The sequence below is a fragment of the Hyperolius riggenbachi genome, chromosome 3 (genome assembly GCF_040937935.1).
Source record: "Hyperolius riggenbachi isolate aHypRig1 chromosome 3, aHypRig1.pri, whole genome shotgun sequence".
NCBI classification, from domain to species: Eukaryota; Metazoa; Chordata; class Amphibia; order Anura; family Hyperoliidae; genus Hyperolius; species Hyperolius riggenbachi.
The window spans coordinates 452,337,932-452,361,861 of NC_090648.1; the positions used below are offsets into that span (position 1 = coordinate 452,337,932).

General features: G+C 49.0%; 1 protein-coding gene across 10 annotated transcripts in view; it reads left to right on the plus strand.

Annotated features, from left to right (window-relative positions):
• Positions 1–23,930, plus strand: part of DGKI (diacylglycerol kinase iota) — a 599,247-nt gene that overhangs the window by 74,346 nt on the left and 500,971 nt on the right. For 2 of the 10 annotated variants that reach the window (XM_068277867.1, XM_068277874.1), the window contains exon 2: positions 774–891. The exons of 7 other annotated variants lie outside the window; for them this stretch is intronic. In XM_068277867.1, the coding sequence (XP_068133968.1) occupies positions 788–891 (104 nt within the window). In that variant the 5' untranslated portion in view covers positions 774–787. Of the gene's footprint in view, positions 1–773; positions 892–13,082; positions 13,113–23,930 lie in introns of those variants that run through there. One more of the 10 variants, XM_068277876.1, reaches the window with a different exon arrangement.

Sequence of the window (23,930 nt, forward strand, 5' to 3'; positions counted from 1 at the left end):
AGAGGATGGAACCTTTTGAATTAATTATGCAGGAGTTTAATTGTATGCAGAGGAGAGCTCATCAAGGGAGAAGGATGTCAGTCATAGCTACTCGGTTGTTAATTGCATCTTTTGATCATTTCCCCTGCTTTACCCACCTAATTACCAAATGGTTTAGACCAGGTCTAAAAACAGGTCTAAAACATTTGGTAATAGTCAATTCCCCTTTGATGCAACTGCCCAAACCATCAGTAGACTAAAAACCATCAGTAGACTAGTCTAAACTGCTTAGTGAATTGAGACCATTGTGGGAATTAACTGTTTTTTCCAACTACCAAGAAAGCAGCATCTACCTCTGTGCATAGAACTCTCAGTAACGAACAAACATTCTGTACTGACAGGATCAAAGGTGTCACCACCAGTGATACATTTCAGAATGTAAATCAGGGAAAGATTTTACAATGGGCAAATACTGACTAAATAATCTATACATTAATATTGTAGTAAATAAGCAATTTTATTCAGTGTTATTTTCACTAAAGCTCCTCTTTAAAGTGTACCCGAGGTGAAATAAAATAATAAAAAAGATACTTTCCTAAGCAGAGGTAGGCCTCTGGATCCTGCAGAGGTTTCCCATGTCCTCCCTGCCCCACCATTGCCACGTGTGGACCCTCAATAGAAATCCACTAAGGGCTTGTCAGATTTCTGATAATTAGCGCTCTCTTCATCATGCATGGCTGCGGCTGTACTCGCCCAAGTTCCAGCCTGAGCGGCTCTGTGCTTCTGTGCTGCAGGTGTGGCTGTACTCATGCATAAAGAGGAGCGTGGTCTTCAGGAGGATCCCATCAGCAGCGGTGGTCTCCAGGAGGACACAAGAAGCTTCAGGAGGATCCAGAGATTCCATTTCCTTCAGTAAGTATTTCTTTTGTTTTATCTTAGGGTCACTTCGGGTTCACTTTAAGCCCTGCACACATGCTAGAGGGTCCTGAGCCGAGGCGTTGGATTGCCTCGCCAAGTGCATTGCATTTCTCTTTACCTCTCCCGCTGGAAACCACTCTATTTTGCACCATGCCGTTGTCCCACCCCCTCCCCCATAGTAGCAGAATGTGTACTGAGGCTGTAGCCTCGCAACCTGTGTGTACAGCAATCAGCCCTCAAATGTCACCCAAGGTACGGTGTCCCGATCTCTGTGGAGGACATTGCTCAAGTCTATGCACCTTTACACTTTGGCCACTAGCATAAAATGTAGTCAACAGGGGCGTAGCAATAGGGGGTGCAGAGGTAGCGACCGCATCGGGGCCCTTGGGCCAGAGGGGCCCCGAAAGGCCCTCCCTCAACTACAGTATTAGCTCTCTATTGGTCCTGTGCTCATAATAAGCACTTCTATATATACTTTGAATAGTGGTAATCATTAACAAACTGTTCCCCATCCCCTTCTTGCACCTCTGACACTGTAGTTGCCATTGGCAGCTTTTAGTGCGCCTTATCAATTGCTATGTATAGAGTGCATGGGGGGCCCCATTGTAAAACTTGCATCGGGGCCCACAGCTCCTTAGCTACGCCACTGGTAGTCAATCCATTGGAAACATGTATAACAATCTAAAAACCACGGTTGTTTAAAACAGCTGGCAGGTCTGTTCTGTGGCTGCAGTGATATGTGTCAGGTCTGTTCTGTGGCTGCAGTGATATGTGTCAGGTCTGTTCTGTGGCTGCAGTGATATGTGCCATGTCTGTTCTGTGGCTGCAGTGATATGTGTCAGGTCTGTTCTGTGGCTGTAGTGATATGTGTCAGGTCTGTTCTGTGGCTGTAGTGATATGTGCCATGTCTGTTCTGTGGCTGCAGTGATATGTGTCAGGTCTGTTCTGTGGCTGTAGTGATATGTGCCATGTCTGTTCTGTGGCTGCAGTGATATGTGTCAGGTCTGTTCTGTGGCTGCAGTGATATGTGCCATGTCTGTTCTGTGGCTGCAGTGATATGTGTCAGGTCTGTTCTGTGGCTGCAGTGATAAGTGGCAGGTCTGTTCTGTGGCTGCAGTGATAAGTGGCAGGTCTGTTCTGTGGCTGTAGTGATATGTGCCATGTCTGTTCTGTGGCTGCAGTGATATGTGCCATGTCTGTTCTGTGGCTGCAGTGATATGTGTCAGGTCTGTTCTGTGGCTGCAGTGATATGTGTCAGGTCTGTTCTGTGGCTGCAGTGATAAGTGGCAGGTCTGTTCTGTGGCTGCAGTGATATGTGCCATGTCTGTTCTGTGGCTGCAGTGATATGTGTCAGGTCTGTTCTGTGGCTGCAGTGATAAGTGGCAGGTCTGTTCTGTGGCTGCAGTGATAAGTGGCAGGTCTGTTCTGTGGCTGCAGTGATATGTGCCATGTCTGTTGTGTGGCAGCAGTGATATGTGCCATGTCTGTTCTGTGGCTGTAGTGATATGTGCCATGTCCTGTGGCTGCAGTGATAAGTGGCATGTCTGTTCTGTGGCTGCAGTGATATGTGTCAGGTCTGTTCTGTGGCTGCAGTGATAAGTGGCAGGTCTGCTCTGTGGCTGCAGTGATATGTGTCAGGTCTGTTCTGTGGCTGCAGTGATATGTGTCAGGTCTGTTCTGTGGCTGCAGTGATATGTGCCATGTCTGTTCTGTGGCTGCAGTGATATGTGTCAGGTCTGTTCTGTGGCTGCAGTGATAAGTGGCAGGTCTGTTCTGTGGCTGCAGTGATAAGTGGCAGGTCTGTTCTGTGGCTGCAGTGATATGTGCCATGTCTGTTGTGTGGCAGCAGTGATATGTGCCATGTCTGTTCTGTGGCTGTAGTGATATGTGCCATGTCCTGTGGCTGCAGTGATAAGTGGCATGTCTGTTCTGTGGCTGCAGTGATATGTGCCATGTCTGTTTTGTGGCTGTAGTGATATGTGCCATGTCCTGTGGCTGCAGTGATATGTGCCATGTCTGTTCTGTGGCTGCAGTGATAAGTGGCAGGTCTGTTCTGTGGCAGCAGTGATATGTGCCATGTCTGTTGTGTGGCAGCAGTGATAAGTGGCAGGTCTGTTCTGTGGCTGCAGTGATAAGTTGCGAGTCTGTTTTGTGGCTGCAGTGATAAGTGGCATGTCTGTTCTGTGGCTGTAGTGATATGTGTCATGTCTGTTCTGTGGCTGTAGTGATATGTGCCATGTCCTGTGGCTGCAGTGATGTGTGCCATGTCTGTTCTGTGGCTGCATTGATAAGTGGCAGGTCTGTTCTGTGGCTGTAGTGATATGTGCCATGTCTGTTCTGTGGCTGCAGTGATAAGTGGCAGGTCTGTTCTGTGGCAGCAGTGATATGTGTCATGTCTGTTCTGTGGCTGTGGTGATATGTGCCATGTCCTGTGGCTGCAGTGATATCTGCCATGTCCTGTGGCTGCAGTGATATGTGCCATGTCTGTTCTGTGACTGCAGTGATAAGTGGCAGGTCTGTTCTGTGGCTGCAGTGATAAGTTTCGAGTCTGTTCTGTGGCTGCAGTGATATGTGTCAGGTCGGTTCTGTGGCAGCAGTGATGTGGGCTATGTCTGTTCTGTGGCTGCAGTGATATGTGCCATGTCTGTTCTGTGGCTGCAGTGATATGTGCCATGTCTGTTCTGTGGCTGCAGTGAAATGTGCCATGACTGTTCTGTGGCAGCAGTGATATGTGTCAGGTCGGTTCTGTGGCATCAGTGATGTGGGCAATATCAGTTCTGTGGCTGCAGTGATATGTGCCATGTCTGTTCTGTGTCTACAGTGATATGTGTCAGGTCGATTCTGTGGCAGCAGTGATATGTGCCATGTCTGTTCTGTGGCTGGAGTGATATGTGTCAGGTCTGTTCTGTGGCTGCAGTGATATTTGCCATGTCCGTTCTGTGGCTGCAGTGATATGTGCCATGTCTGTTCTGTGGCTGCAGTGATATTTGCCATGTCCGTTCTGTGGCTGGAGTGATATGTGCCAGGTCTGTTTTGTGGCAGGAGTGATATGTGCCAGGTCTGTTCTGTGGCTGGAGTGATATGTGTCAGGTCTGTTCTGTGGCTGCAGTGATATGTGCCATGTCTGTTCTGTGGCTGCAGTGATATTTGCCATGTCCGTTCTGTGGCTGCAGTGATATGTGCCAGGTCTGTTCTGTGGCTGCAGTGATATGGGCCATGTCTGTTCTGTGGCTGCAGTGATATGGGCCATGTCTGTTCTGTGGCTGCAGTGATATGTGCCATGTCTGTTCTGTGGCTGCAGTGATATTTGCCATGTCCGTTCTGTGGCTGGAGTGATATGTACCATGTCTGTTCTGTGGCTGCAGTGATATGTGCCAGGTCTGTTTTGTGGCAGGAGTGATATGTGCCAGGTCTGTTCTGTGGCTGCAGTTATATGTGCCATGTCTGTTCTGTGGCTGCAGTGATATGTGCCAGGTCTGTTTTGTGGCAGGAGTGATATGTGCCAGGTCTGTTCTGTGGCTGCAGTGATATGTGCCATGTCCGTTCTGTGGCTGCAGTGATATGTGCCATGTCTGTTCTGTGGCTGCAGTGATATTTGCCATGTCCGTTCTGTGGCTGGAGTGATATGTGCCATGTCTGTTCTGTGGCAGGAGTGATATGTGCCAGGTCTGTTCTGTGGCTGCAGTGGTATGGGCCATGTCTGTTCCGTGGCAGCAGTGATATGTGCCATGTCTGTTCTGTGACTGCAGTGATATGGGCCATGTCTGTTCCGTGGTTGCAGTGATGTGGGCCATGTCCGTTCTGTGGCTGCAGTGATATGGGCCATGTCTGTTCCGTGGCTGCAGTGATATGTGCCATGTCCGTTCTGTGGCTGCAGTGATATGTGCCATGTCCATTCTGTGGCTGCAGTGATATGTGTCAGGTTTGCTATGTGGCTGCAGTGATATGTGCCATGTCTGTTCCGTGGCTGCAGTGATATGTGCCATGTCTGTTCTGTGGCTGCAGTGATATGGGCCATGTCTGTTCCGTGGCTGCAGTGATATGTGCCAGGTCTGTTCTGTGGCTGCAGTGGTATGGGCCATGTCTGTTCCGTGGCTGCACTGATAAAACAGACTTTACCCTAATCTGTTCTGTGGTTGGTGTGATAATTGCCAGGTGTTGTGTGGCCAGGTATAGGGTAAAGTCTGTTTTGTGCCTGCAGTGATAATTGCCAGGTATGTTCTGTGGTCTTTTCTTACGTGGGTATCAAAGTCACCTCCGGGTTGCATTATATATATTAATATATATATATATACACTAACTCTTTATGCCTCTTTGATGTTTACTGTAAAATGCAAATGCAATGTACTTGTCATCCAGCTCTAGTGCTGTATTGTCTGGCAGTGAAGCTGCTGGCTGGTTGTACAGAAGATTCTCTATAGCGAATGACCTTGAGAGATGGAATCCCGGTGCTGCCTGAGATGGGAGACTGAGAGCAGCCACATATAACTGACTTATCATGTGATTGTGAGTGTGTGAAGTGATGTCACCACTGTTTGATGGAAATGAACCGGCATTGTCACTAAGAGAATGGTAAGAGGCTTCCACTTTCCAGGAACTCCTCTTCTTCTATCTCTCGTCAGCTTGTGGAAAGTACCAGAGGTATCCGCCAAGCGTGCTCAGACACTCTGACCAGCCACAGCCACAGACTTGTGTGTTAGTGCTGATGTTGGTTCTATACAAATACATCTTATAAACTGTTACACAAACAAATAAGATTAATACGGGTAATGGGCAGTTGTATAACACACCTTGTGTTACCTTTACACAAATAACACTGTTATATGGCTGCAGTGATAAGTGGCAGGTCTGTTTTGTGGCTGCAGTGATATGTGGCAGGTCTGTTCTGTGGCTGCAGTGATGTGTGCCAGGCATGTTCCCTGGTTGCAGTGATAAGTGGCAGGTTTGTTCTGTGGTTATAGTAATATGTTCCAGGTCTGTTCTGTGGCTGCAGTGATTGCTGTTAGCCGTTTCAGCCTGTAGGGACCAGTGTAAAAAGTCTTCGCTGTAGTGATAGGTAGATTTTAGGTGAAAAGTTTTGTTGTGTCCTTACCAAACGGTGTAAAATCAGTCATAGCTGTTCTGATCACTGCTGGACATAGTGTTATTCCACAAGCACCCGTGTACTCACATCCTTACATGTCCAAAAACCAGACTGGCACCTCTCAAGTCCCTACTGAACTCTGCTGCTCATCTCAGCCACCTCCCCTCCCACTCCTCTGATCACGCCCCTTCTGCCAGTGCCTCCATTGGCTGCCAATTACGCAATGGATCCAGTTCAAAGTCCTAACACTATCATACAAAGCTCTACATAGGTTATCCCCTCCATACATTTCCTTATTAATCTCCAGATATTATCCTTTCCGGAACCCCCGCTGCTCCCAAGAGACCCTCTTGCTGTCCAGCTTGATTACCTCCTCTCACTCTCACATCCAGGACTTCTCACGAGTGTCACCTCTCCTTTGGAACTCTCTACCACAGCCTATCCATCACACTCCAAGCCTGCACATGTTTAAACATACCTACAAGACACACCTCTCCAGACGAGCTTATAATTTATAGCTAGAATTAAAAGCTCACTGCCTCATCTGCTAACCCCTTTGTCTACTCCCCTAGTGTCTCAACTCCACTACCCTCTAGATTGTAAGGTCACAAGGGCAGGGACCTCCCCCTTTTGTTTCTGGTTTTTGTGCAATATATCAAATGAACATCTATCAGTATTGAGGATGTTATTCAAACTACACATCAATTGTATGTTTCGGTACTTGTGTCACTGGTTGTCCTGATTGTATAGTATGTTGAACTGCTCATGTTTCTATGCTCCCGATTGTTGTTTGTTTTTCACGTTATACAGGGCTACTGAATATGTTGGCACCCTTTAACCACTTGAGGAATGTGGGCTTACACCCCCCTAATGACCAGGCTATTTGGCACTACTTAGGCCACTGCAGCTTTAAGGCTTTACTGCAGGGCCGTACAACTTAGCACACAAGTGACCCCCCCTTTTCTGCCTTCCAACAGAGCTCTCTGTTGGTGGGCTCTGATTGCTCCTGGAGTGTTTTTTCTTTGCAAATATTTATTTGTTTTATTTTTTTAATAAATCTGACTATTTTTATTTTTTTGTATCCCTAAATCTCTCCCTCCATAGAGATCAGCCTAGGAGAGCCGATCGCTCTCCTGCCTTCCAGGGGGACAGCTGTGTCACACGGCTGTCCCCAGTACAGCGCTGCCGTAGATTGTGGAGCGATTTCCTGTAAAACCTCACCCCAGGACTTGACACCACTTGGCGTTAGGCGGTCCTGTGGCTGCCACCGCAATCATGCCCAACGGCGTGACGCGGTCATAGGCAGGCTAAAGGTAGTCTGAAGCGAAAAAAACAAGGAGAGGGAAGGCTCTGGGTCCTAAAGCCTTCCCGTTTCTCTCCTCCTCCTGTCGTTCCTGTGCTGTCTCCCCCATTAGCAGTGCTCTCTTCTGCTTTGGGTGGGCTTCAGAAGCCTTTGAGAGCACTCTGGCTTATGAAGACAGGCCGCTCCGTACTGCGCACACGCGCGAGCGCCTCCTCTCACTCACTCACGCATGCGCAGTACAGAGCACTCAGGCTCCCAAAGACTTCCGAAGCTTCTTGTGACGGTGGATTTAAACACAGTAGCCAGCGGGGGAATGAGGGGATGAGGAGAGGAGCAGGAAGGCTCTATAGGACCGAGAACCTTCTCTCTCCTTAGGTAAGTATCTGTTTTTTTTTAATTTATAATAATAATAATAATAATGTCCATTATACCTGTTTCTTTGATTCATTGTGGCTCAAACTCTATACAGACAGCAGAGTCCAGTCTGTTCTGTGCATAGATGACATGATAGCATTCTGTACATATAGGACATACCGTACATTCAGTAAGCCACATGCTGGCAATTTTCAATCTCGCAGTCAATACAGCTGAAATGTTGTTTAGGCTGGTGTGTATTACCTAATTTATTACTGCAGTTGAGCTGCTAACACGTAGAAGCAGTGTAAATCTTGTAGTGACGCCTCCATCCATAGGAGGATGAGTGCTGTGAATCTGGTGGTCTCTCTAGTGAGCACCATCACCGCCTCCCCCTGAGCAAGCAGAAAGGTGACAGAGAGGGCATGGAGGGGGGGGGGGGGGGTCAGCTGTTTACAGCACAATAAATTGTATACAGATTCAATATGTCCGCCCTGGGAATACTCACCAGAGACGAGCTGCATCTTTAGTTGTGTCCATCCAACGCCCAACATCAAGCTGTGATTAATGCATTAGTAGGCTATGAGTTGTACAGCACCGGAATACATGTAGATTCGATTAGATAGCAGATATGTTAGCACTATACAAAGCAAGCCAATCATTTATTGAGCAGCAGAAATCTGATTGGCTTGGGGTAACCAATCAGATTTCTGCTGCTCAATAAATGATTGGTCAGTCAGTGTTTCCTAATGCTGGGTACACACGTTACGTTTTTCCGTGTAATAGCTGGATCAGATAGATAAAATCCGTAATTTCCGATATTCCTCCCGATCGTTTCCGCGCTCGATTTCTCATAGCGGTTAATGGAAAAAGATAAGAAAAACAAATGAAGATAAGAGAATCGAGCGCAAAATCGAATGTGGAATCGTACCGAAAAAGCAATCGGGTGGCAAAATCGCAGGAAAAAACGTAACGTGTGTACCCAGCATTAGGCCTCATTCACACTATGGGCTTGATTCTCTAAACCGTGATAACTCCTATCACGGCCGCGTTAGCGAAAACGCAGCAATCGCGAGTTCATGATTGCGAAAACACAACAACGTGAGCGAAAATGTTAGCGCGGCCGTGATATGAGTTATCACGTTTTAGTGAATTCTTGGCGAATAAAGAATTCTGATTATGCTGATTTGCTGTGCACATTTCGGCAACGCGTATGGTGTGCGATCAGCGAAAACATCAGAAATGCATAGACTGCGCTGTCTGATATGCAGGCTACATGTACTGTGCAGCAGTACCGTGCGCAATCGCACTGCTGCACCCATTTTTTGGCAAGGCACAGCACTGACCCATTCACTACAGCAGTGCAACGCACCTGTGTTGCGTTCCGACCGCACGGCCATCTGCGTTGGATTGGACAATGGGAACAAGGCTTAAAGAGAAGCCTTAAAATGTACCTGTTTTTATTTCAGGATCCTCTTCAGCCTTAAAGGGATACTGTAGGGGGTCGGGGGAAAATTAGTTGAAGTTACCCGGGGCTTCTAATGGTCCCCCACAGAAATCCTGTGCCCGCGCAGCCACTCACTGATGCTCCGGCCCCGCCTCCGTTTCACTTCTGGAATTTCAGACTTTAAAGTCTGAAAACCACTGCGCCTGCATTGCCGTGTCCTCGCTTCCTCTGATGTCACCAGGAGCGCACGGCGCAGACACAGACCATACTGGGCATGCGCAGTACGCTCCTGATGCCATCAGCGGGAGTGAGGATACGGCAATGCAGGCGCAGTGGTTTTCAGACTTTAAAGTCTGAAATTTCAGAAGTGACCCGGAGGTGGGGCCGGAGCATCGGTGAGGGGCTGCGCGGGCACAGGATTTCTGTGGGGGACCATTAGAAGCCCCGGGTAACTTCAACTCATTTTCCCCCGACCCCCTACAGTATCCCTTTAAAGTGAACCAGAGACGAAGCACCCTTATGTATTTTACCATATTTATCAATGGGGACATTATAGAAAACATCTACCCTGCTCTCTGTTTCATTCTGCACTGCACAGCTTGTTTCTTATCAGCCCTGATAAAATCCCCGACTGAGCATTCAGCCTGGCTTTGCTCAGGAATCATTATAGCTCAGTCTGTGTTCTCTCATGTCTTTTCAAGCCCAAGCCTGCCCCCTTGTGGCTCTGCTCAGGAATCATTATAGCTGAGTCATTATAGCAAAGCCAGACTGAATGCTCAGTCGGGGATTTTATCAGGGCTGATTAGAAGCAAGCTGAACAGTTAAAAATGAAACAGACAGCAGGGTAGGTGTTTTCTCTAATGTTCCCACTGGTATATATGGTAAAATACATGAGGGTGCTTTGTCTCTGGTTCACTTTAAGATGAAAGATGATTCACCGCTTCCCCGCGGCCGAACGAGTTCTTTATCCTGGTATATATGGTAAAATACATGAGGGTGCTTTGTCTCTGGTTCACTTTAAGATGAAAGATGATTCACCGCTTCCCCGCGGCCGAACGAGTTCTTTATCCTCCCCTTTATACCTTTCTCTGGTACTTCCTGGAAGAGGCAGAGCTTTGTGTTGTAGCGCTGCCTCTGCTCCAGTCAATCTGCGCCGATCGCCGCCTCTCCCCGCCCCTGTCAGTCTTCTTTCACTGAGAGGGGCAAGGAGAGGCAGAGATCTGCGGACATTGACGCGACTGGAGGCAGAGCTACTGCACAAAGCTCTGCCTCCCCGGGCAGCAAAATTTGCGACCTGGAAATTCGTCAAATTTTGCCCCGAGATTTGGGAAGTGGCGAATCATGTTTCATCTTAAAGAGACTCTAAAGCGACTAAAAATTGTTATTTTTACCTGGTAGCTCGCTTCAGGAGTCTCAGTAGATGTAAACTGCTGCATCCCAGCGGCAAAACAAGGGGTTTATATCCCCCAAATCCCGGGGCATAATCCCATGACTTTCTTGGACGTGGATTTTGCTGCCCGGAGAGGCAGAGCTTTGAGCTGTAGCTCTGCCTCTACTGACGTCAATCGCTGTGCGGATCTCCGCCTCTCCCCGCCCCTCTCTGTGAAGGAAGACTGAGAGGGGCGGGGAGAGGTGGAGATCCACGGTGATTGACTTCAGCAGAGGCAGAGCTGCAGCAGAAAGCTGTGCCTCTTTCAGGAAGCGCTCCCCGGATTTTCCCCCGGGGATTTGGCGGGTCTAAAGCCCTTGTTTTGCTGCGGGGATGCATCGGTTTACCTCTACTAAGACTACTGAAGCGAACTACGAGGTAAAAATAACAATTTCTAGTCGCTTCAGACTCTCTTTAAGGCTGAAGAGGATCCTGAAATAAAAAGAGGTACATTTTAAGGCTTCAGACTCTCTTTAAAGTAAGACTGTAACAAAAAAAAACCACAGTCCCGGGGCGTACATGGTATTTTGGCGCCGGGGCTTTTTGGTGCAGGGTGAGCCGAATAACGTCTCAGCCTGCGGTCGCACAAATTCCCCATCTAAGTCATGGAGATTCGAGGGAGAAGTGATTCCCCAAATTACCCGTGCGTGGGGCGCGGACTATAGCATTACTGCTATAGATGCGCTAAGCTTCGGCGCTATGCGGTTCGAAGCAGGCTCCAAAAAGCTTTGCTTCGCCTGGGGGGTACTTACCTCGGGAGGGGAACCGTCTGAATCCTAATGAGGCTTCCCCTTCTCTTCACCCTCTGGGATCCAGCATTGGCAGTCCCTGAAAATACAGCTAGAAAGCTTGTCGGCTGTGGTGCAGTAGCACCTGCAATATTTAACTTTCCGCCTCCTACGCTGCGCAGGCGTAGTAGTGGCTTTCCGATGGGCTACGGCAGAAATAGCCGAGCTCGATTGGGTCCGCTGTATTGCGCAGGCGTGAGTTTGCACCTGCGCAGTAGAGCAAACCCAATCAGGCTCGGCTATTTCTGCCATAGCCCATCGGAAAGCCACTACTGTGCCTGCGCTGGAACCGGGAAGGTAAATATTTACATGGCCGCTGTTTGGGAAGTGTTTTTTTTTAACAGATTCTCCTGCCCCATCCCCCCTTTATGTTTCTCTTCCCCCCTGCTCCCCACTTTCTATCATGTCTCCACCCCCCCCTCCCCAATCTTCTCCTCTCTGTCCATCTTCCCCTTCTCTCCACTCTCTAACCCCCCTCCCCCCCCCCACACACACTTAAAGGGATACTGTAGGGGTCGGGGGAAAATGAGCTGAACTTACCCGGGGCTTCTAATGGTCCCCCGCAGACATCCTGTGTTGGAGCAGCCACTCCCCAATGCTCCGGCCCCGCCTCCGGTTCACTTCTGGAATTTCTGACTTTAAAGTCAGAAAACCACTGCGCCTGCGTTGCCGTGTCCTCACTCCCGCTGATGTCACCAGGAGTGTACTGCGCAGACACAGACCATACTGGGCCTGCGCTGTGCGCTCTTGATGACATCAGCAGGATCGAGGTAACGGCAACGCAGGCGTAGTGGTTTTCTGACTTTAAAGTCAGAAATTCCAGAAGTGAACCGGAGGCGGGGCCAGAGCATCGGTGAGCGGCTGCGCGGGCACAGGATGTCTGTGGGGGACCATTAGAAGCCCCGAGTAAGTTCAGCTCATTTTCCCCCGACCCCCCTACAGTATCCCTTTAAGCTAAGTACTCACGGGGGGACAATTGTAGCTGTCGCTGCACACGGGAGCGTGTGCGCGACAGTTCGGAGACAGTTCGGCGACAGCTCGTCGCCAAGTCCCTCTGCATACACACGGCAGCAGAGGGATTAGCGATGCGGCGGAAGCTGTCGCCGAGGTTCCTCCCCCCCGCCGGAAGCTCCGTGTGCTGTGTGTGGGTAGCTGTCGCTAGCCGGCATACACATGCGGGGCTAGCGACAGTTCCGGCGAGGTTGCGGCGACGGCTGTAGCTGGAGATTGAACATGTCAATCGCCTGGCGACAGCTCCGACGGGCGACGGTTCGGGGCGCGCGCGTCATACACACGGGCGAACCGTCGCCGCAACACGCGCGTGCCACGTGGTTGCGGCGACGGCCGTACCCCGTGTGTATGAGCCTTTACCCATATCTTCTCTTTCTCCATTCTCCTCATGTCCCCCATCCCCCCTCCTTTCTGCTTACCTTTCCCCTACTCCCTGTCTCTATCTCCTCTTCTTCTCCATCTCCTCACATTCTCTCTCTCTCTTTCTCTCTCTCTCTCTTTCTCTATCCTCCCTCTCTCTGTGATGCTAGTAATCATTGCTGTGGCTCTGCTCAGTGTGTCAGCCAGCATGACATGTGGTACATGGAGTAGGTGTCATGCAGCAGGCTGTGCCTTTGGCTTGTGTTACAGTATCAGGCTAAAAATAGCATCTTTCAGAGGCCAAGCAATATACTTTATTTACATTGAATTCCTTGCAGTGTCTGGCTGGCGGCTTTCCATACATCCAGGCGATGCCCGGTTACATAGTTACCACTCAGACGGTGGAAAACAATACGTCGAGGTGAAGGTGGATTTATGGGGTGAGTTCCGGGTCACATGGTGTATAAGTAAACACACAGCTTGTTTATGCAGAGCTTAGTTAGTGAAGATAACATTAAAGCAAATGAACTATTATTATTGTCAAAACTGGATAGGTCTTCTCAGTTCTTAAACATTTAGGAGCCAGTTAGATGAAGGCTGACGCTACGGACGCTTTAGGAATAAAGGTCGCCTGAAACTCCTGAAATCGCCTACTGCTGATCCGAGTACAGATGGGACGGTCGGCTCTGTGCCGAGCGGCCCATTCTGTTCTGTGGAGGGGGGAGAATGCGCTAGTAGGGAGAACTAAAGTAGAAGAATGTAAATCTGCAGATCGCTTGCTGTCAGCCCTGAAGCTGCAAGTGAATGAGGCCACTTTACATATACAGGACATCAGCTGTCCACTTTTCAAGCCTAGATTGTCAAGATTACAAAATCTGTCCCCATTTTTATAAAACCAAAGGGAACAGGTTTTGAAATGTGGAGAATAAAAACATGGCAATCTCACCACTGGGGCTGTTTGTGTTAGATTTCACGTGCACCAATGCGAATCCAGAATTTCAGCCTATTGAAATTAATAGGCTGCTTCCGATTTCGTGTGCGTCTGCTTCAGAGCTCCGAAGAACTAAAATTTAACCTTACTGCCGCTACACCTAAAACTAACCTTACTGCCACTACACCTAAAACTAACCTTACTGCCCCTACACCTAAAACTGACCTTTCTGCCGCTACACCTAAAACTAACCTTACTGCCGCTGCACCTAAAACTAACCTTACTGCCGCTACACCTAAAACTAACCTTACTGCCGCTACACCTAAAACTAACCTTACTGCCGCTACACCTAAAACTGACCTTTCTGCCGTTACACCTAAAACTAACCTTACTGCCGCTGCACCTAAAACTAACCTTACTGCCGCTACACCTAAAACTAACCTTACTGCCGCTACACCTAAAACTAACCTTACTGCCGCTACACCTAAAACTAACCTTTCTGCCGCTACACCTAAAACTAACCTTACTGCCGCTTCACCTAAAACTAACCTTACTGCCGCTACACCTAAAACTCACCTTACTGCCGCTACACCTAAAACGAACCTTACTGCCGCTGCACCTAAAACTAACCTTACTGCCGCTGCAACTAAAACTAACCTTACTGCCGCTGCACCTAAAACTAACCTTACTGCCGCTACACCTAAAACTAACCTTACTGCCGCTACACCTAAAACTAACCTTACTGCCGCTACACCTAAAACTAACCTTACTGCCACTGCACCTAAAACTAACCTTACTGCCGCTACACCTAAAACTAACCTTACTGCCGCTACACCTAAAACTAACCTTACTGCCGCTACACCTAAAACTAGCCTTACTGCCGCTACACCTAAAACTGACCTTTCTGCCGCTACACCTAAAACTAACCTTACTGCCGCTGCACCTAAAACTAACCTTACTGCCGCTAAACCTAAAACTAACCTTACTGCCCTTACACCTAAAACTAACCTTACTGCCGCTACACCTAAAACTAACCTTACTAACCTTACCTTACTGCCCCTACACCTAAAACTAACCTTACTGCCGCTACACCTAAAACTAACCTTACTGCCGCTACACCTAAAACTAACCCTACTGCCGCTACACCTAAAACTAACCTTACTGCCCCTACACCTAAAACTAACCTTACTGCCGCTACACCTGAAACTAACCTTACTGCCGCTACACCTAAAACTAACCTTACTGCCGCTACACCTAAAACTAACCTTACTGCCGCTACACCTAAAACTAACCTTACTGCCCTGCCGCTACACCTAAAACTAACTTTACTGCCGCTACACCTAAAACTAACCTTACTGCCGCTGCACCTAAAACTAACCTTACTGCCGCTACACCTAAAACTAACCTTACTGCCGCTACACCTAAAACTAACCCTGTTCACTTCAGTGCACCCACCTACCTACGTGAGCGCACGCAGTGTCACTGTGCCTGTCCGGTACCTGTCTGTGTGTGACAGGTGCACATTGTAATACACATCACTGCATATATCTAGCTGTTGTTCACTTCAGTGCACCCACTGATGCTGCAATCTCCTCTCCAGCTACACAGCCCCAGCTCCCCACGGCCTATGCTGCATGCCAGGTACGACGGTGTCACGCCATCTTAGACATGTCTTGCCTCAAAGCAGAGAGTCACACTGGAGCAGCTCTCCTGGCTGCTATTAACAAACAGGTGGATCAGTGGCTGACCCCGCACCAGCTGGAGATCGGCAACGTGGTGTGTGACAACGGGAGAAATCTCATTTCCGCTTTGAATTTGGGAAACTGACACATGTAACTTGCATGGCACATCTAGTCATTCAAAGATTTGTGTCAAAGTACCCAGGCTTAGAGGACATCCCGAAGCAGGCCAGGAAGTTGTGTGGGCATTTCAGGCGGTCTTACACGACCATGGCACGCTTTGCCGATATTCAGCGGAGAAACAAGTTGCCGGTGAGAAGCCTGATTTGCGATAGCCCGACTCGCTGGAATTCGACCCTCCTTATGTTCTCTTGCCTGCTAGAACATGAGAAAGCCCTCACCCTGGGGAGATGGGGATGTTGTGGCCCAACAACTGGACACTCATGCGAAATGCATGCAGGCTCATGCGGCCGTTTGAGGAGGTGACCAAATTGGTGAGTCGCAGTGAAGGCACCATCAGCGACTTGATCCCGTACGCTTACTTCCTGGACCATGCCGTGCGTAGAGTGGTGGATCAAGCTGTGGAGGAGCGTGAACAGGAACAGTTACAGGAGGATCAATTCTCATCAGAACCAGATGTTTCCTCAACACCTGCGGCAGCACAGAGGGGGGAGGAAGAGTCAAGTGGGGAGGAGGAGTCAGACTCAGATGAGGAGGAAGGTGTTTCTTTGGAGGAGGAGGAGGAGGAGGCGGCGGTAGAAGAACAACCACAGCAGGCGTCGCAGGGGGCTTGTGCTGCTCAACATTCCCGTGGTATTGTTCGTGGCTGGGTGGAGGAGGAGGTCTTACCTGACGTCACTGAGGAAGAGCAAGAGGAGATGGATAGTACGTCTGCATCCAACTTTGTGCAGATGGTGTCTTTCATGCTGTCCAGCCTGTTGAGGGACCCCCGTATAAAAAAAACTCAAAGGGAATGAGCTTTACTGGGTGGCCACGCTACTAGACTGTTGGTATAGGCACAAAGTGGCTGAGATGTTTCCAAATCACCAGAAGGCAGAAACGATGCAGCACTTGCAGAACAAGCTGGCAACTATGCTTTACAATGCGTTTAAGGGTGATGTCACAGCACATCGCAATAAAGGTACCACTGCCAGTAATCCTTCTCCCATGTCCACGCAGGCAAGGACAGGACATTCCAGCGATCTCATGGTGATGTCAGACATGCGGACATTCTTTAGTCCAACGCCTTGCCTTATCCCTTCCGGATCCACCCTCCACCAACGCCTGGGCCACCAGGTAACCGACTACCTGGCCTTAAGTGTGGATGTAGACACTGTGAGCAGCGACGAACCCTTGGAGTACTGGGTGCGCAGACTTGACCTGTGGCCAGAATGTCACAATTTGCCATCCAACTTCTGTCTTGCCCTGCCTCAAGCCAGGGACGGATCTAGAACAAGTTGCCCCAAGTTGCGCCTGGGGCAAGGTCAGGTTTTGGCGCCTAAACTGCCATTCCTCATCCACATTTTGCCGCCTTTTTAAGAATTTAACAAACTGCGCCTGGGGCAAGAGACCCGCTTGCCCCCCCCCTAGATCCATCCCTGCCTCAAGCATCCTGTCAGAAAGGACCTTCAGCACAGCTGGGGGCATTGTCACTGAGAAGAGAAGTCGCCTAAGTCACAAAAGTGTTCAGTACCCTACCTTTATCAAAATGAATGAGGCATGGATCCCGGAGGGCTACTGCCCGCACGAAGACTAAGTCAGTCCCCACACACAGCATCTCTGGCTGCACGCCATGTGACTGCCTGCCCCAAGACTAAGTCGCTCCCCACACATCACCTCTGCCCGCAGGCCGCTTGACTGCCTTCTCCGCCACCACCAACAGGGTCCAGGAGTCCAGGTGGATTCCTGAATTTTTAAGGCTGCTGCTAGCAGCGGCCGCTATAAGAATTTTTCTGGCGTGTGTACATGCCTGCCTAATTTTTCTGGCTGCACTGCAGCTGCAACAACAAAACAAAAGGCATGTACATGTGCCAATTCCCCTTTGTCATCATTACCTTGCCGCGCTGAAGGGGATTGCGTATCACAATGAAGCAATGACCAATGGCTATATGAGTATCTCTGGGGGTGGGCCACACCCAAGATAATAAGGTCGTTGCTTCATTGTGGACAGACCAAATATGATTAGCTGGACAGCCACTGTTGTTCTATCATTGAGCTACCACAGCCCGGCGACCATATGGGCTGGAAAGCCGCCATCACCTGCACTCTAGTCATGGTGCGCACCAGTCCAGCACGGCCGTCACTACACAAACAGCTGTTTGCGGTGCGTTACACAGTGAGTTTGGTGTGTCAGTGTGAATCAGTGCTCTAATTACACTCCCTGATTGATGTATATGTTACGGCCAGAACCCGAAGTGTGGCCACTTCTAGTTCTGGCCGGCCACTTCGGGTTCTGGCCGGCCAATATGCGAAGTGGCCGCAGCGCTGCGGCCAATGTGAGAAATGTTTTGTTGACGCCGTCTCGCCGCGGCCAAATTGATGACAAACTTGCTTAATTTTAATGAAATGTAGCCGGCGGCAATGTAATAGATGAAGCCGCCGGCTTTCGCGCACTGCCTCTCCCCGATCCCCCCTCCCTCCTCTCCCCGCCTCCTATACAATACGTAGCAGCCGGCGGGGACATGCAGCCGGAGAGTCGTTCATCGCGGCAGGGGAATCCTGCCGTTCCTGCAGAGCGGGTGCTGGCAGAAGCGATGTCTGCAGCCTCCCCCGCTCTGCTGCCCCTGCTGCGACGAACAACTCTCCGGCTGCATGTCCCCGCCGGCTGCTACGTATTGTATGAGAGGGGGGAGAGGAGGGAGGGGGGATCGGGGAGAGGCAGTGCGCGAAAGCCGGCGGCTTCATCTATTCTATGACATTGCCGTCGGCTACATTTCATTAAAATTAAGCAAGTTTGTCATCAATTTGGCCGCGGCGAGACGGCCGTAAACATTCCATTTCTCACATTGGCCGCTGCGCTGCGGCCACTTCGCATATTGGCCGGCCAGAACCCGAAGTGGCCGGCCAGAACTAGAAGTGGCCACACTTCGGGTTCTGGCCGTAACATATACACATGCAAGATGTTTTAAAGCATTTTAGGACTGCAATTTAGCATTCAATGTGAATTATGCCCTTAAAACGCTGCTTTGCGTCAAATCCAGATTTTTCCCCAGGACTTTTGGCGTCTATCCCACTCATCCATGCAAAAACTCAGATGTTAGATCCCTTGAAACATCTTTTCCATCACTTTTGTGGCCAGCATAAGTGTTTCTAGTTTTCAAAGTTCGCCTCCCCTTTGAAATCTATTGCGGAAGTTCGCGCAAACCAAACTTTTGCGGAAGTTCGCGAACCGAAAATCAGGGGTTCGGGCCATCTCTAACGCTAACCTCACTGCTTCTACACCTAACACTAACCTCACTGCCACTACACCTAACACTAACTTTACTGCAAATACACCTAACACATCACTGCCACTATGCCTAACACTAACTACACTAACTTCACTGCTGTTACACCTAACACTAACCTCACTGATGTTACACCTAACACTAACCTCTCTGCCGCTACACCTAACACTAACCTCACTGCTGTTACACCTAACACTAACCTCACTGATGTTACACCTAACACTAACCTCACTGCCGCTACACCTAACACTAACCCCACCTCTGCTAAGCTTAATGATCCTGTCACCACTTGCCAGTTGATCATGCGACCTGTAGCTGTGTCGTGCTAAACTTAGATACCCCCATGCCCTGGCACCTCATGTGGCACAGACCAACCACTGACTTTGGTACAGGAATACTAGAAATGGTCCCAAATTGCCGGAAATCATCTAGCATAAAGAGCAAAACAAGTAAACAAATAAAACATTTTTGAAGGTTCCTGTTAGTGTGAAAACTTTATGAGCTGCTTGGGCTGATACGCCGCAGAGCTGTGACTGGTGATGTAAGCCGGAGGGAGGAAGCAGGATTTGTAAATAGTGACACAACTACAATTTCTCTTACGTATGTACAAGACAAGCTTTAACACCATTATAACCAAAATGGGCCATGGGAGACAAATGACTACACTTGAGACCAACAGTTGAATACCAAAATGCTTAAATGATCATCAAAATGGTTCTGCGACTGTGCAGTACTACCGCACAGGTGCAGAAGGCTCCTGGTGACAAGGGAGCAGCCGGACTGTGCCTGTGCCAACTGGTGGATTTTCTGGGGCCAGTTGCAGACGATCTAGGCAGCACAGAAGGATGGCACAGGAGCGAAAAGCCTGACGGAGGCAGAAGGAAACCCAGGTATGTATACTGTATATACTCGAGTATAAGTCTAGAAATTTAGCTCTGATTCAATTCATAAAAGTATAGGGGTGGACTTATACACGAGTCACGGGCAGCACTGAACACACTGAGTAATGTGTGCAGTAATAGTGACATTCCCATTTGCAGCAATTTACCCTGTGGTAAGTGATACTTTAAGGAAAGGAAATGCCAAGGCCTGGTGTTGCGCTGATCCACCTTTTGCGCAAATGCCAAGAAAGCCCAAGTCTTGGCCAAAACAAAGAAGGGGAAAGGGGGTAAAATACTGGGCTGTATAAAAGGGAGTGAATAATTGCAGCTCTTGTGGGCCTGGAGGAGGTATTGGCTGCACTTAAGGGACAAGAAGAGTTAATGGCTGCAATACTGTATGCATTGCAATCATAAACCTTTCCTGAGCCCCAAGTGCAGCCATTAACTTTGCTGGGTAGACTTATATTTGAGTCAATAAAAAATCCGGATTAAAAGGGTTGAATATTGGGGTCGACTTATACACAAGGTTGACTTGTATTTGAGTATATACGGGTAATTTTTTCTCCCTCGTCATCTCAGGTACCCTCTTTCAGAGGTAATGGGACTCTAAGCAAGGTGGTAGATTTGGGGCCCCTTTGTGGTCTTTTTGGTAAGCTGAAGTGAAGAGAGGTCAGAGAAGGGGGCTGGGGGCCCCTTGACATCCTCTAGGCCTCAGGCACCTGCTTAGCTTGCCTGGTGAATGATCCTGCTCTGGTTTATCTCATCAGTTTATTTTCACTTTGGGTTTGCTTTAATACAGTAGGGGGCAAGGAGAGGCAGAGCCGTAAGTAAAATATATATCAGGCACACGGCAGTTCCTGTGTGAGTTCTGCATGCAGGAAGAAGCAGAGCTCATTATTGGCTGAAGGGAATTCCCTGGGTCAGATGACATTGTTGCTTTAGGAGGTGACTTGTAAAGCCAACAAGCCCCAGGATGAAAGGAGAAACCTGAAATATAACACTGTTGTCAATGTTGTGACCTGTCTTTTGTTAAAGAGAAACCGTAACCAAGAATTGAGCTTCATCCCAATCAGTAGCTGATACGCCCTTTCCCATGAGAAATCTATTCCTTTTCTCAAACAGCTCATCAGGGGGCTTTGTATGGCTGATTATGTGGTGAAACCCCTCCCACAGTATGATGTCAGGGCCTCACAGCTCTGAGGTACTCACATCACACTGTGGGAGCCTTGTGGCATTGTAGGAAATAACAGCTGTTTCCAACTGCCATAAAAGTAAGCAGCATCTCCTTCCAGTGACATCACCTGCCAGCAGTAAAAGTGTCACCATGTGATAAATGTCTGAATGCAAATCAGGGAGAGGAAAGATTTTACAATGGGCAAACACTATCAAAATCGTTTATACATAATTATTGTAAAAATGAATCACTTTTTTATTACTTTATAGTTCCTCTTTAAAGAGAGTCTGAAGCGAGAATAAATCTCGCTTCAGACCTCATAGATAGCAGGGGCATGTGTGCCCCTGCTAAACCGCGGCTTAACGGGGCTCCCTTCACCCCCAAATCTTCTCCGTACAGCCGGGGAGCGCTTCCGCATTGGGGCAGGGCTAACCGCCGCAGCCCTGCCTCCCGCGCGTCTATCAGACGAGTACCTCCGCCTCTCTTCCGCCCCTCTCAGTCTTCCTTCACTGAGAGGGGCGGGGGAGAGGCGGCGATGCGCCGCTGATAGACGCGATTAGAGGCAGGGCTGCAGCCGTTAGCCCTGCCTCCAGGAAGCGAATATCTACGACCAAGTTGACGACCAAGTCTTGCGGGGGTGGGTTTGGGATGGCGGCGCTTTAGCAGGGGCACATATGCCCCTGCTAACTATGAGCTCTGAAGCGAGATTTATTCTCGCTTCAGAGTCTCTTTAAGTATCTAAATAACTTTGATAAATAAGTTTGATCAAGACATATCCCAATGTCACAACTGTTACCTGGTCCTCCTGACATCCAGGCTTCTGACGCCTATGCAGGATGGACGCTGAATTTATTACAGTGGTGTCAGGCATGCTATTGACTGCATGACTGCACCTGAGCAGAGCACAGTCATTCACCATGCATCTAAGGCAGGTGCTTGGGGCCTAGTGGGTGTCACGTGGCTCACCAGCCACCTCTTCTGACCTCTCTCCACTTCAGCTTACCAAAAGCACCACAAGGCGGCCCCAAATCTACTACCCGTCTTTCCCCAAATATAAGACAGTTTCTTATATTAATTGTTGCTCTAAAAGATGTGCTAGGGCTAATTTTCAGGGAATGTCTTATATTTCTACTAGGAAGTGTCTCTCAGCAGAACATTTCCTGTTCCTTTATACTGTGATGTTCATGGATTTGAAATTATGCTACTGTACTGATCAGGCACCTGCCCTGTCTTCCCTGCACACAGCTGATAACCTTGCTGTGTGCTGGGATGACAGGATCAGTGCCCGATTGGCACTGCACCACTGTGTCCCCACTTACTGGCTGCCTCTTCCTCCTCTTTAACTTCCGCTTGGGCTTATTTTCGGGGTAGGGCTTATATTTCAAGGAAAGAGAGTACCTCGTCTAGGGCCCCGTTACATCTTGATCCATCTCTGCACCTGAGTATCTCAGTGGAATGTTCCTTATGATCCAGAGCTCAGCATCTTCTCCATCCAGAGACAACTGCAGAGACATCCAGAGACAACTGCAGAGACAAGTTGCATCGCGTACAGAATCATGTACTCATCTCATCATTTACAGATGTCGCTCATTTATCAAGAATTGTTTGTTCGGAATGACTTTTATCTACTATGTGCGCTTAGCTGGAGAGGTGTGGGTTGGACATATTGCGGGGGTGGGGTTGGCATTGTCAATAAGAGTTTGACATTTAAAGCTGTATCCTCCATGTCCCTGGTTCTCAAGTTGGGGTACACGTACCCCACGGTGTATTTCTGGTGGGTCCAGGGGGTACTCGGGCTTCATATTGTTCATTAAAAAGGAACTGTAGTGAAAATAATGCAAATAATAAAATTGCTTCATTTTCTACAATATTCATTTTTAGATTATTTAGTCAGTGTTTAGCCATTGTAAAATCTGTCCTCTCTCTGATTTACTTTCTGAAATTTCTCACAGTTCAGGTGGTGTGTGTTTGTTTGTTTCTGAGAATTCCAAGCCACACATTGCTGCTCCATGCTCTGTACACACGCTGCTGCTCCATGCTCTTTACACACGCTGCTGCTCCATGCTCTGTACACACGCTGCTGCTGCATGCTCTGTACACACGCTGCTGTTCCATGCTCTACACACACTGCTGCTCCATGCTCTGTACACACGCTGCTGCTCCATGCTCTACACACACTGCTGCTCCATGCTCTGTACACACGCTGCTGCTCCATGCTCTTTACACACGCTGCTGTTCCATGCTCTACACACACTGCTGCTCCATGCTCTGTACACACGCTGCTGCTCCATGCTCTACACACACTGCTGCTCCATGCTCTGTACATACATTGCTGCTCCATGCTCTGTACACACGCTGCTGCTCCATGCTCTGTACACACGCTGCTGCTCCATGCTCTGTACACACATTGCTGCTCCATGCTCTGTACACACGCTGCTGCTCCATGCTCTGTACACACGCTGCTGCTCCATGCTCTGTACACACACTGCTGCACCAAGCTCTGTACACACTGCTGCTCCATGCTCTGTACACACTGCTGCTCCATGCTCTGTACATACATTGCTGCTCCATGCTCTGTACACACGCTGCTGCTCCATGCTCTGTACATACATTGCTGCTCCATGCTCTACACACACTGCTGCTCAATGCTCTACACACACTGCTGCTCCATGCTCTGTACATACATTGCTGCTCCATGCTCTGTACACACATTGCTGCTCCATGCTCTGTACACACACTACTGCTCCATCCAAAGTCAACTGTAGTTGGGAAAGAAAGGGGGCGGGGCTGTGTAGCTGCAGATATTCTGGTGTCTCAACTTGAGCTTGTCCCCAGACACTGCTCCGGCCCTGGTCTGTGGGGGGATTCTGGGCAGCTGTAATCCCCCCCCCCCCCCTGCAGTTGCCTTCCTTCAGCGTGGCCGCACAGAAGCTGCGTGAGCACGCCTCCGCTTGCGCAGTAAGTCAGAGCCGTGGCCTCAGCTTGAGATCGCATTAAGCACAACAAATTTAGAGCTTTAGAAAATAGTTACCTCCTTTTAAAAACAAAACACCAAATTAGTATTTTTGCTTGTTAAAAGCAATAGCAAATACTTTAATGAAATATTTTAGAAACAATCACCATGTGGTATCATTAAATATGTGTGTC